General features: G+C 36.7%; 1 protein-coding gene across 3 annotated transcripts in view; it reads left to right on the forward strand.

The window, feature by feature from the left end:
• Window positions 1–14461, forward strand: part of CDK19 (cyclin dependent kinase 19) — a 138216-nt gene that overhangs the window by 104497 nt on the left and 19258 nt on the right. For all 3 annotated transcript variants that reach the window (XM_059700711.1, XM_059700713.1, XM_059700712.1), the window contains 2 exons: window positions 6795–6852; window positions 12138–12269. In XM_059700711.1, coding sequence (XP_059556694.1) covers window positions 6795–6852; window positions 12138–12269 — 190 coding nt within the window. The remainder of the gene's footprint in view (window positions 1–6794; window positions 6853–12137; window positions 12270–14461) is intronic.

The following is a 14461-nucleotide window of genomic DNA, read 5'->3' on the forward strand; positions in this document are numbered from 1 at the left end:
ATAAGAATAAGCTGTTTTGCGTACTCACAATTGTAAACCTAGTGAACCTATTTTCTGAGACCCTGTGTTGAATCTTCTTATCTATAAATTTATTTAGGACTTCTTTTATATTATTTTATTATTTTTTTAAATTTTCTTTTAGCCCTAGCTGGTTTGGCTCAGAGTAAGTGGCCAACTAAGAGGTCAAGTAATACGTTAAGAAAAGTGACCCTGCCCTAGCTGGTTTGGCTCAGTGGATAGATCGGGGGCTTGTGGACCTAAGGGTCCCGGATTTGATTCCGATCAAGGGCACGTACCTCAGTTGCATGCTCCTGGGCCCTTGTCAGGGCACATGCAGGAAGCAACCAATTGATGTGTTTCTCTCACATCGAGTTTCTCTCTGTCTTTCCTCTCTCTTCCACTCTCCCTAAAAATCAATAGAAAAATATCCTCGTTTGAGGATAAAAAAATAATTATTTTATTTATTTTTAATTTTTTAATCTTTATTGTAAAAGTATTACATATATCCCCTTTTTTCTCCCATTGACCCATTATAGCCCGCCCCTGCCCTCTGCCCCAGACCTCCACTGCCTTATTGTCTGTGTTCATGGGTTATGCATATATGCATACAAGTTCTTTGGTTGATCTCTTCCCACCCACCCACCCCCAGTCTTTTTATTTAGGACTTCTTAATGTCATTTAATGTAAGGTTTTAAGATATTCTGTATAAAGATCTTGTACATCTTTTGCTATTTTTATTCCTAGGCACCTTATAGTTATTTTGTTGCTATAGAAAAATTGTAAAATTATATTTCCCAGCTTTCCCCCCCCCCCCAGCATATAGAAATACAGTTGACTTTTTCATATTGCTCTGTTAGCCAGACATCCTACTAAACTCTGTTACTATTGCTAATGTGTTTGTAAATACTTTGGATTTTCTATGTAGATAATTATGTCATCTCTAAAAAGAATAGTTTTGTTTCTGCCTCTCTAGTCTATACATATACCTTTAATTATTGTTTTATAGCACAGGGCTTACAATAAAATGTTGATTTTAGTTAATATTAAAGGGAATGCTTTCATTGTTTCCTTCTTAGTTTTTGATACCCATTATTGGATGAAGGAAGTTTTTTTAGTCTAACTTGATAGGAGTGTTTATTATGAATGGGTGTTAAATTTTATCAACTGCTTTTTCACTCTCTCAAGGTAATTGTCTATTTTTTAGCCACTATCAAGATAATTATCTTAAATCTGTTAATATGGTGATGGCTTATATAGACTTTCTTAATGTTAAGCCATCCTGGTATTCCTATCTCTGGATTTGGCTTAATAATATTTTGTTTAATAATTTTGCATCTATACTCATGAGTGAGGTTGGCCTAAAAATTTTTTCTTCTCATACGTTCTCTGGTTTTGTTGTCAAGGTTATATTGGCCTTCTAGGATGTGTTGGGAGCATTCTCTCTTTTTCTTTTCTCTGAAAATGTTTGAATAAAATTAAAACAATCTGTTCATTGAAAATTTGGAAAACTTGCCTCTTTGATCAACTTGGGTCTGGTGTTTTTTGGCAGGAAGATTTTTAACTACAGTTTCAATTTATTTAGCACTTTCAGGTTTTCTAATTGATTTTGAGTCAACTTGTCGGTTACATTTTCTTGACTTTGTCTATTTTGTGTGTTTTAAAATTAATAGATATAAAGTTCTTCATATTCCTCTTTTATCTTTGTAACCTCCACTGAATTTAGTTATGTTCCTATTTGCAATTTGTAATGTTGTTTATTTGTACCTTCTCTCCTCTTGCTCTGGTTGTCCTAGAGCAGCAGTTCTCAACCGGTGGGTCACGACCCCTTTGGCGGTTGAACGACCTTTTCACAGGGGTCACCTAAGACCATCCTGCATAGCAGATATTTACATTACAATTCATAACAGTAGCAACATTACAGTTATGAAGTAGTAACGAAAATAATTTTATGGTTGGGTCACAATATGAGGAACTGTATTTTAAAGGGCCAGAAGGTTGAGAACCACTGTCCTAGAGTCTACATAAATTCTCCCTATTCATAGATTTCTACCCTTAACTTTATCTTTTTTATTCCTACCTTATTTTTGTTTATTCTGTTGAGATTTTCTTCTTTTTTTTAACTTGGGCACATAATTATTTTCATCATTCCTCCCTTTCTAACAAATATTTAGGGCTATAAATTTCCCTTGTAAGTACAGCATTAGCTGCATTCTATGGTTTTGATATGGTCTTATTTTTAACTTCTTCATAGTTTCTCCTTTTACCTCTAAGTGATTTAGGAATATTTAAAAAATATTTTTTTAAATTGATTTTTAGAGAGAGAGGAAGGGAGAGGAAAAGAGAAAGAGGAACATCGACGTGAGAGCAGAACATCAGTCTGCTGCCTTTTGCACGCCTCCTACCAGGGATTGAGCCCATAACCTGGTTATGTGTCCTCACCAGGAATCTAACCAGCAACCTTTTGGTGCACAGGATGACGCCCAGCCAACTGAGCTACACTGGTCAGGGCAATTTAGAAATATTTTTGAATTTCCAAATACATGAAATTTTTAATTTATACTTTCATAATTGACTTAATGTAATTGCATTGTGATCAGAGAACATAGCCTGTTTGATGACAGTTCCTTGAAATTTCTTGAGACCTGTTAGTACATGATCAGTATTTGTAAATATTCATGTGTGCTTGAGAAAAATATGTAGTCTCCAATTAATGTGTAAGATGATGTGCATATCACTGCTAAATCAACGTTGCTAATTGTGTCCTTTGGGTAATCTGTACCTTACTAATCTTTTGTCTGCTTGACATACCAGTAATTGAGAAAAATATGGTGTTATTGGTCTTTTCCCTCTCTGAAGTTATATCAATTTTCACTATGCATGTATATTTTTTCAATTACATCACAAGTTTAGGAGTATGCTTCTTCCTGATTAATTGAACCTTGTATTATATAGTTACCATCTTTACACCTAGTAATATTTTTGCCTTTAAGCTATTTTGTCTGACAATACTTAGCTGATCCAGCTTTCTTTTAGCAATTTGGTTTACGTTAGTCCCCTTGAGAGTCTTGGCTGATTGAGGGGTAGCCGCTTAGCTTCCTCACTTTGTAGGTAGCCCAAGTTTCAGTGTTTGTTATTGGCATCTGCTTTCAGGCCCATCCCGCCTTTTGTCACTATCCAACCACAAGGTTACATTATTTGGGCTGAGGCATGAGACTGTAGACCTCTTGTGAGATCAGGGATCCTTCAAGGAATGTTTCTTAATGTGGCATATTTTTTTTCTGTAATAACAGGGTCCCCTAGAGCATTTAGTCAGCCATAATACCAGGTGTGGAAACTTCTTGTATACTCCTTGTTTTTTTTTTTTTTTTTTCACCGTACTTAACGATATCTGATGTATTGTACATTTATTTATTGCCTTTCTTTTCCCATTAGAATGTAAGCTTTGTGAGGACAAGGATTTTTCCTGGTTTTGTTTACTGCTGTATCTCTAGCATCTAAACCACCTCCTGATACTTAGTATGTGCTCAGTCAATACTTGCTGAATAGATGACTATGGAGCAGGAGAAAGTGGTGTAAAAAAGCCATGCCAAGTATTTACCTTTTACCTTAATGCTCTGATTTGTTCCTCCATGACCATTGTCACAAGTTAGGGTGCCCTTACTTTTCCCTAGACCCGTGGTCAGCAAACTGCGACTCGCGAGCCACATGCGGCTCTTTGGCCACTTGAGTGTGGCTCTTCCACAAAATACCATGTGCGGGCGCACACGTACAGTGCGATTGAAACTTCGTGGCCCATGCGCAGAAGTCGGTATTTTGTGGAAGAGCCACACTCAAGGGGCCAAAGAGCCGCATGTGGCTCTCGAGCCACAGTTTGCCAACCACTGCAGACTATTATAGCCCACTTCCGACTTGTCTCTCTGTCTGTACTTTGTGGTTTATCCATTCCTTCCAATTCATTCTTTGTATTGCTATCAGAGTTTTTTCCTAAATATAAATCTGATTACCTCACTAATCTGTCTTGGCTTAGCCCAGGGGTGGGCAACCTTTTTGTGAGTGCGTGCCAAAACCAGCAAAATCTCTGACTCAAAATTCTTCTGCGTGCCAACCCTAATTTTTTGAGAACATGTTACGCCTACTTGATATCTCTTAAGGTGTACGTATGTGAAGAACCTTGAAGAAATAATAAAATTCATTCGAGCGACAAAAACACAGTACATGATGATGAAAAATACATTTATTTTTTAATGTATACATGTACACTGATAGTCCGACAGGAAACTTTATGACTCAGTTTGATATTATCAGTGGGACTTTTGCTGCTGCATCACTGATAACAGAGATATTACATCAGGTTTATATTTCGTGACCTTTGGAGATATGCACGAGCTACTACTTTCATCCGTCAGGCTACTCCAATTAGGAGACTTAACAAAATTCATCACTGAGAACAAAGATTCACAAGTGTATGTGGATGAAACCAAAACACTGGTCGGATCTAGGAAGGCAGGGAGAGTTAAGGCAGAGGCATAGAAATTGCTCTTCCCCTCTCTCGTCAATCCATGTCTGTGGTCTTTAAGATAACTTGTTATGTAAAATTATTTATTTATCTAAGATGCACCTACACTGAATTTCTCTGAAAAGTAAAAAAGTCAATATTAAAGAAAAAATTGTAAATGGAAGATTATAAGAGAGGATTTCGTGTGCCAGCAAAAGTTACTGGTGTGCCATGTTTGGCACGCGTGCCAGGGGTTGCTCACCCCTGGCTTAGTCTATAGAATAAATTCCAGTTTCTTTTTTCTTTTTTCATATATTTTTGATTCCAGAGAGGAAGAAAGCGTAAGAGAGAGATAGAAACCTCAATGATGAAAGTGAATCATCAATCAGCTGCCTTCTGCATGTCCCACACCAGGGATCGAGCGTGCAACCTGGGCAGATGGCTAGACCAGGAATTGAACCGTGCCCTCCTGGTTCATAGGTCAACGCTCAACCCCAGAGCCACACCGGCTGGGCTAAATTCCAGTTTATTTAATGCGGCATTTTATTTCCAACATTGAGCATTCTATGTTCTAGTCATAATAAAACACTTTAGGTTCTTTCAGTATGCCGTATCTGTGATTTTATGTGACCACACCCTTGCTTATAGGGCGTCCTGAGCCTGAAAAGTCATTCTTTTGTTTATGCTTATCAAAATTTTAGTCATCTTTAGTCACCTAAAGCCATCTCCTTGCTAAAGACTAATATTCATTGAGAAGAATCATTCATTCCTGACATTTTATTTTGCTGTTCTGGTACTTTTCATAATACGTTGTATTCTAAAAAGCTGTCTGTTTGTCTTCTCTTACTAGATTTTAAGCTCCTTGAGTCAAGAAGTTTTCTGAAAGTCTCCAATACAGTGTTTTATACATAACGAATCTTTGATAAATAGTTGTCAAGCTTGAATTTTGAACATTCTGTTTTTGTCTGATGCTATTTTTCTCTTCCTGCTATGGTAAACCAATCTTGTCTCTTGTCTTCAGTTATCACACTCTAGTGACAATAACTTTCAAATCCAAATCTTCCTTTTTTCACTTCCCTGGCTAGCCTGACTTAGGCATCTCACCTTCCTAAAACTCAATATGTCATCTCCTTCTCTTGGTTCCCACTCCCAAACCAGTACTTCTCATAACTTTTCCAAAATAAAGGCACCATCATTCTTCCCAGTCAGATAAACTCAAAATCTTGGTGCAGTCTTTACCAACCTTTTTCTTAATTTTCTGACTTCAGCTAGTCAGAAAGTCCTGCTAATTTTAATTTCTTTTTTAAGATGTTACTCACCTCTGTAACTCCTCCATTTTACTGAGAAGACCTTGGAAATGAAGTTTACAGAGGAGACTTATTGTCTAAAGCAGTGATGGCGAACCTTTTGAGCTCGGCTTGTCAGCATTTTGAAAAACCCTAACTTAACTCTGGTGCGTGTCACATATAGAAATTTTTTGATATTTGCAGCCATAGTAAAACAAAGACTTATATTTTTGATATTTATTTTATATATTTAAATGCCATTTAACAAAGAAAAATCAACCAAAAAAATGAGTTTGCATGTCAACTCTGACATGCGTGTCATAGGTTCGCCATCACTGGTCTAAAGATCTATCTTAGCAGTTTCTGTTCCCAGATGTCTACAAATGAGGACGACTTAACAGATCGTGGATACATTTGCAGCCTACTCTTTTCTTTATGTAGCTTTGTATTAGCCTCGGTGTTTATTTTCTTACATCTTGAAATTATATTTTGAATTTCTCACTTTTGCATGAACTATAGCTGATGCCATGTATGAATTTTAATGGAATCTGTTGAATGTTGATCATATTTTCTTACAGTAGTTTAGAAATATTTAGCAAGGAATATTCCATGTGGTATGTTGAGGTTTGAAATTTTATATAAATTTTTCAACCACAAAAACTGTTGTGGGCAGCAAGCAGTTATAATTTGTACAGGTTTTTACATTATTATTACTTATTATTTCTGTGGGACAAATAGAAATGACAGCTTTAATTCATTTGTAATTATTTGTATGACATAATTTTGAAAATAAGATATTTCCATAGCAAGGTTGTTTATGGAAAGTTAGGGCTGACTAACTTTAAAAATGTCAAATGCTTTAACTATGTAGAAGGTACTTAATATTTGATTATAGTTATGTTGAAAATACAGAATATTATAAGAGCTTTTTCACATTATAAGAACTTTTTTCCATTTTAGAGCATGTCAAAAGAATTAGTATAGTAATTTGAATGCTCTATTTTTATTTCTAGAAACCAGCAAATATCCTAGTAATGGGAGAAGGTCCTGAGAGGGGGAGAGTCAAAATAGGTAGGTAATTATTTCTAAAATAATTTATTAAGAAACTGAAGTGACTGCAAAGATGATTTCCCTTTTTAATACTCTTATTTAAGTAGTTAACTTAAAAATTACTTTCTCATATTTTTAGAAAAGATATTAGGAAATATAGATAGATAGTTTATAAAACCCCTCAGGTTGCCCTAGCCTGTTTGGCTCAGTGGATAGAGCGTTGGCCTGTGGACTGAAGGATCCCACGTTCGATTCCGGTCAAGGGCATATGCCTGGGTTGCAGGCTCAATCCCCAGTAGGGGGACATGCAGGAGGCAACTGATCGATGATTCTCTCTATTATTGATGTTTCTCTCTCTCTCTCCCTCCCTTTCTGAAATCAATAAAAATATATATTTTAAAAAAAACCTCAGGTTTATTCCCAAAACAAGGTTTCATAATTCTAAACTGAGGCAAGCAAGCCCACAAAAATTCATTCCCAATCAAAATCCCTAGCATGTGTTTATGTCACTGTTACTGTCCTGCACAGTCACCTTAAACATAATCCCCCAAAATGTTACTTTTGTCTCAGCTTTACCAAATGTTCTTTCCTTAAATACATCCCTCCCACTCTCACCTAATACATATAGAGCTTCACAGATACCTTTCCCCTGCCCCACGTATGTCCTGTGCCAGGTACCAACATATCTTTTCCAAATGAATATATAAGTTTATAGACCCTCTTACTTGCTAATCTTAGATTAAGGCACTGAAAATCAGAGTCTTATCTGTATATTAAAATTTCCTTTTCAACCCTGAAGGATTCATTTATACCTGACAATATTTGGGTAGAAAATTATCTAAGAAATGCTTTATTTTAATTTCTTTTACTAGAAATACGTTTATTGAATGTTCAGTGCTTTTGAGAAGGATTTCAAAATAAATTTTGTGTCATCAACCTGTTGTCTTTGCTGTTAGACTATATCATGATAGGGGCGGTGCAAAGTTATGCTAACTTAACCTACTACAAATTCATTCTGTTCTACTTCAACTGAGCCACCCCTGCTGCTTGATCTTCTACTTCTTCAGTTAATACATCAGCCCAGGCCCTGAAGAAGTTGTTCTAAACCAACTTCCCTTTCTTTAAACCTCTATTCTGAGATTTCTGAGATTCAGTCATTTAGTTTTGTTGATATTAATTAAGAACCAGGTCACTGCTTTCCTTCCCTTTCCCCTTCTCCTTCCTGCCCCATCACCTTTACACCACTCCTCACTTGTTTCTCCCTCACTCTTAACGTTTTTTTTCTTATAGGCATGTATTGAGTACCTACTCTTGCTAGACACTGATGAAAGTGGAGATAAAGGATGGTTCTTTCCCGTGAGAGACAGTAAAATAAACAGTGTACTATCCAGATTGAGAGATACTGTCATACATTAGTTATTTCGTTATTTTATACAACCACTCTGTATGGCAGATATTGTAGATAAGGAGAGCTGGATTTAAGAGGTTGTAGCTTGTTCAGCCTTTCAAAGGAAGGACTTCGAATTCCAAGTCCAGAGTCTCTTTCCCTACCAACATTGCTACCTAGTGACAGCAGAGCTACCTGGTGTGACCTCATCAACCACTTTTTGCCAGCACAGCCCTGCCTTTGAAACTGTCAGAGAAGGAATGACTCTTCCCTCCGAAGGCCCATCTAGTGCCCTTCTTAGCTTCAATAATCTTCCTGCTATCCTTTTGCTCCTTAGATTATGGGATCTCCAGTCTCTCCTTCTCAAGTTTCTCCTCTTCACCTTTAAACATTCATGGTCCTCTTCCCAACTTTAAAAATAAATCTTGTCCTATCCATTTTGTTTTCTGTACCATTTTTTCTGTGTCCCCTTCCCCCCACCTTGTTCCTTTACTTCTAGAACACATATTCACCCATTGGTTCCACTAAAACTGATTTGTTATAATCTGGCCTCTTAATTCCATTCCTCAATTGAAACTGCTCTCTAAAAAGACACCTTTGAACTTTGTCTTACCAAATCTAGTCACCGCTTTCCTTTACTGCCATAGCTATTTGTTCTCCTAACCAGTTTGGCCTGGAGACTTTTTCTTGGTCTATATGGCATCATATAAGTCTGTTTTTCTATATACCACTTTTGCTGTTACTTCTATTATTTGGTTCATTTTGCCTCTTCTATTAACCTTTTGTTTCAAGACACCCTGGGCACTGGCTTTGGACATGGCCTCCCTCTTCTACAGTTACTTCTTTAGGGAATTATTCTAAAGATCTGGATCTCAGATTCCATTCTCTCATCTTAGCTGAATTCTTATCTCTATTTGTTTTCTATTGGCAACCTACACGCCATTATCCCAAACCAAATTCATCATCATCTTCTTATACATTGCCTTGTTTGTACCTGTCATCACATTGAACACAGTCACCCAAACTTAACGTTTCCTCCTTACTGCTCCCAAATAGCTCTACTGTTTCTCAACATAAAATTCTGTATCCTAGCTTTACCATTAAGAGTTTTAGGATTGAAATTCTATCCAAGATTAAGGATAAAACCAGGGATAAAAATTAATAAAAAAGGTCAAGTAAACAATCTAGTTGATAAATTGCTTTAAATTTTAATAACACATTATTTAAAAAAAATTAGTAATACTCTGATTCCTATGTTTAACACTATAATACAGTTCTTTTTGGCCAAAAATAAAAGCGTAGTCAAATGGAAACACATTGTGCCCTTCCCTGTATCTGAGGCTTTCCCTCCTCTGCAACCTAAAGACTTCCCCGGCCTTACCTAAAATACTTATTGTCCTCTTTACTGTTCACAAATATTCTTCCTTCAGCACCCAGCTCAAGTTCTACTTTCAGTTTAGTTCACTTGTACAAATGTTTATCAAACACTGTTCCAGAGAAAACCATGGAGACCTACGCTCTTCTTTCAAGAGACTTACAGTCCAGTAGCAGCGTTCCTTTTCTTACAGTACTTACCCTCTGTATTTTGTTATCTCACTGTCATGTAAGCTCCTTGGTGGTAGACAATGTCTTTTGCTGTTTTTCTATAATTTTATACTACCTAATTAGCACCCACACCAAAATTTTACTACTGATGCCAACTGAATTGGAAATTTCATTCATATCTAATCTTAGGAAAATAACTGTTAGTAATGTTTAAGCTTGTAACCTTTTGTCTAAATTAGTATTTGAAAAACGGTTTAAAACTCCTTTGATTGAAATATTAATGTTTATTGCATGTAACATTATTATATTTAAAATCATTTTTCTTGAAATATTAATGTTTATTGCATGTAAATGGCTAATTATTTTGTATCTACAATCTGGTAGTAAAAAAAAATAATAAAAAAATAAAACTCTTTGAAGTTCATACAATAGGAAGAGATTGTTTCCAGGAATGTATTTTGTGTCCTCTGGTCTTTCATGTGACAGTGAATAGATGTGGCTTACAAAAAATTAAGGAAGTAGAAAACAAGGGGAGAGAAAACTGGCTTTAACCTTTACTTCAAAACAAATGTTTCTCAGTGGGTGGAACAGCATTCTATCAGATTACTTTGCCATCAACAACAGGCAGCATCTGTTAAATTTATAAAGCAGTGCTTTGAAGTAGGCATAATATTGGTAGAATGGTTTGAATATTTTTGTTTGCTATAGGAAAATTTAGTTAAGGAAGAGTAGGCTTTAGCACAGGCTTCCTTGGACGACAGCTTTGCTTTTTTTTTTTTTTTTAATGTCTTTTTTTTTTTAAATATATTTTATTGATTTTTCACAGAGAGGAAGGGAGAGAGACAGAGAGAGAAACATCGATGAGAGAGAAACATCGATCAGCTGCCTCCTGCACATCCCCCACTGGGGATGTGCCCGCAACCCAGGTACATGCCCCTGACCGGAATCGAACCCGGGACCTCTCAGTCCGCAGGCTGACGCTCTATCCACTGAGCCAAAGGGGCTTTGGCCAGCTTTGCTTTTTAAGACCTGGTTTCTTCAAAACATTTCCAGAAAGTCTTATAAATTATTCAAACTCTCAAGAAATAATATCACTGTAAATTAAAGTTTTAATGTATGTTATATCATAGCATTGGTTTTAGATTAAATGAGTCTCTGCAGTTGAAATTTCATGTACTAATTGTGCATTTTATAGTACATTGGGGCCCCTTATAATACAAATATACTGTGTATATTATGTATTTCAAATTACAGAGGTTTATAATTTTTGTGATTTTTGCCTTTGTGACATGCAATTATAACTGTAATCTTATAATTTATTGGCTGTCAGATCAGTGGTTAAGAATGTAGCTGCTAGATTATAATAGATTTTTGTTTGAGCACTGGCATCTTTATTTAGTATCTTTATGACCATGGGCAAGTCATTTAACTGCTTCAGGCCTTAGACTCTATCTGAGAAGTAGGGACCAAAACACTTATTAAACCAGTGTTCTTACGAGGATTAAATAAAGTGATATATGATGTATCTGAGAACGGTTTGTAAAACTCTAAAGTGTTTTGTAGATGTAAGGTATTTGTTGTTTATGAAATCTTAAGAAAATTAGGTGGTCCCCAGGACCTTCTTTAGTAATAAATATTCTTTTCACTGCTTTTGTACTCCTCTAATAGTCAAATCAGTTAGCTTTGATACAGATCTTTGTTAAATGATGAATTACAACAAATTATCTCATACATTCTCTACATGTTCTTGGAAACATGTATGTGATGTAGTGGTCACTGTACAAAACTGGCTCTCTAGCGGGGGAAGCCCCAATTTGTAGCATTTGCTGTTTTCCATGATGTAAATATTCTCACCACAGCCAAGTTCAAGCACCAACATGATGTCACTGAACTCAGAGTTGAGACTAGATATGTACCAGTCAGCTCTCATGAGTCCAAAAGAACTGATTCTAGCACACACTGACCTAAGATTTAGTCCATGTTTAGTCTTACAGAAGTCATAATTAATCATTGAAACTTAGATTATCTTTCAAATTGTATTTTGATCTTTCAATTTAAAAATCTAAGAATATTATTGTGGCTGTCTCTGAAAGACAGGAATTTGAAACCAGACCTGGTTCTCATTCTGACTCTGTACTTAGTAGTTCTGTGACCTTGGGCAAGTCAGAGTATCTTTAAGCCTCAGTTTCTTCATCAGATACTATCACAATAATAGTATCTATCTCAGAAGGGGAGATCTGGTGCCTGGTACAGACCACGGGTTGAAAATGGAGGAAAAGGCTTGCTGTATAAGGGTGCTAACTATTGTCATCAACTTTGAATGCTTTTAATATCATGCCAAACTGAGTTTCATGTTAATTTATTTTATTTTTAGCTGACATGGGTTTTGCCAGATTATTCAATTCTCCTCTAAAGCCACTAGCAGATTTGGATCCAGTAGTTGTGACTTTTTGGTATCGGGCTCCGGAACTTTTGCTTGGTGCAAGGCATTATACAAAAGCCATTGGTAAGTTAGTCTAAAATGATTTAATTACTTGGCATTGAATTATCCTAAATATCAAATGGTATAATAATGAAACTGCTTTGTAAAAACCATTTTCTGTCTCTTTGTGAAAGTCCTGTTGTCTTCTGTACTCCTAGATTTTACAGTCTGTTGGATTTGGATTTTTAACTGTATAGGAGAAAATGGTTCTTTTAAAAGAAGAAAGCATTTTCTTTCAGCGAATAGAGGTATCTGGTCCATTGAGTTGCTATGGAAATAATAACATGTAAATTTTATTTTGCACTCGCCTACTATTGGTCAGAAGAACTGGAGAGAGGTTTAGAATTGTTTCTTCACAAACAGAAACACAGGAGTAGTGGGGTGCTGGAGGAGCCCCCTTCTATCTGGGGAAAAGTTAATCAGTCTTTCCTAAGCAAGAAACTATGATTAATCTTTCTCTCTTGCCATTACAGTTATCAGAATGGTAGTTTCTCCATTAAGGTAGAAAATAGACTCTGGGTAGATTAGCTGTGCTCAGCATTTTGCCATCTCTCCAGGTAAAAAAAGAAACAACTGAGTAGGAAAATCTGTTATAAACATACTCTCTGTAGGATTTAAAGTTGGCTTTAGAACAGAAGCATCAGAGATTTTGCTACCTGGTCACTATATTGTTCTCAGAGGATCCAGCTGCAAACCAAGGGAGTTAAGAAGAGGAGTCTTCCTCAAATCTAGAGATTTCTTTAAAAGAGGTAAAAAGAGAGGATAGGGAGGGAGTATATTTCTTTAGATTTTCCTTTTACAGATAAGTAAGCACAATCCTTTCTGTTAAGCGTATGAAAAACTTGGTGATACCCAAAGAAATACAAAGCAAGTTTTTACATTTGGAAGATTAGACTGATAATTAACCTATTCATCGTAAAAAGGGAAACAGAAATTTTAATATAATAATGTCCTCATTCATCGGGAGATCTGACTTTTGCAAAATTCAGACACCCACAACACATTTATACTTCGTCCGGGGGTTGTTACACTAGCACAGTACTAATGTAATACTTCATAAATACTGCTGAAGGGTTTTATTAAATGAGTAAAAGAGCCCATGAGTAACCTTAGCACTGTGAGATGAACCAGTATGTATTTGATAGTTAGAAGAGTGTAGACCCTTCCCGTGGCAGCGGAGCCCATAGTAAAGCTCTGTTTCAGAGGTGTCAAGGCCACACTGTTAGCAACTGACAGTGGCAGTTCTGTGAAGGGTGAAGAAAGAACTACCAAAAGCAAATGGAAGGAATAGAGTGGTTCTAAGAATGAGGAGTTAAAATCAGTGCCTGACTCTACTCAGTGAGTGACTTTGACCATAGGGCTGTGATTTTAGACTTTTAGGCTTATGTTTGCTTTTTCTGTTATTGGATCTCTTACTATGGAGAACAGTAAATCTCTTAGGCAACCACAGAAGGCACCAGAGGATAAGAAGAGACTGAAAGTGAGCCAGAGAAGGAGGGAGTGTTAGTTAGAAGTAACAGGTATGCTTTAGAACATAATTGAATGTGAGATAATCCAGGGCTCGGGTAGGGATAAAGGATGTGATAACAGTAGAAATTTGTATGTGTTGGACTCTTAGCAAGCACTGATACAATCTATATCTAAAAGGGCCGAAACTGGTTTGGCTCAGTGCATAGAGCGTCGGCCTGCGGACTGAAAGTTCCCAGGTTTGATTCCGGTCAAGGGCATGTACCTGGGTTGCGGGCACATCCCCAGTGGGAGATGTGCGGGAGGCAGCTGATCAATGTTTCTCTCTCATCGATGTTTCTCTCTCATCGATGTTTCTAACTCTCTATCTCTCTCCCTTCTTCTCTGTAGAAAATCAATAAAATATATTAAAAAATAAAAAATAAAAAAAATAAATAAATAAAAGGGAGATTCCCAGTAAGAAAAGGCAAATTCAGCCAAAATCCTCTGTTAAACTAAATGAGCCTCCACCAAACTTCTCAGAGATTCTTATACAAAATCCATGGTAAGGCCAGGCCCATTTAAAAAATTCTCTCTCTCTCTCTCTCTCTCTTTCTCTCTCTCTCTCTCTCTCTCTCTCTCTCTCTCTCTCTCTCTCGGCCTGGTGCATGAAATTTGTGTACTGGGGAGGGGGGCCCTCAGCCCAGCCTGCGCCCTCTCGCTGTCCAGGAGCCTTTGGGGGATGCCCGACTGACGGCTCCCAGGGGGAG

The sequence above is a fragment of the Myotis daubentonii genome, chromosome 6 (assembly GCF_963259705.1).
Source record: "Myotis daubentonii chromosome 6, mMyoDau2.1, whole genome shotgun sequence".
NCBI classification, from domain to species: Eukaryota; Metazoa; Chordata; class Mammalia; order Chiroptera; family Vespertilionidae; genus Myotis; species Myotis daubentonii.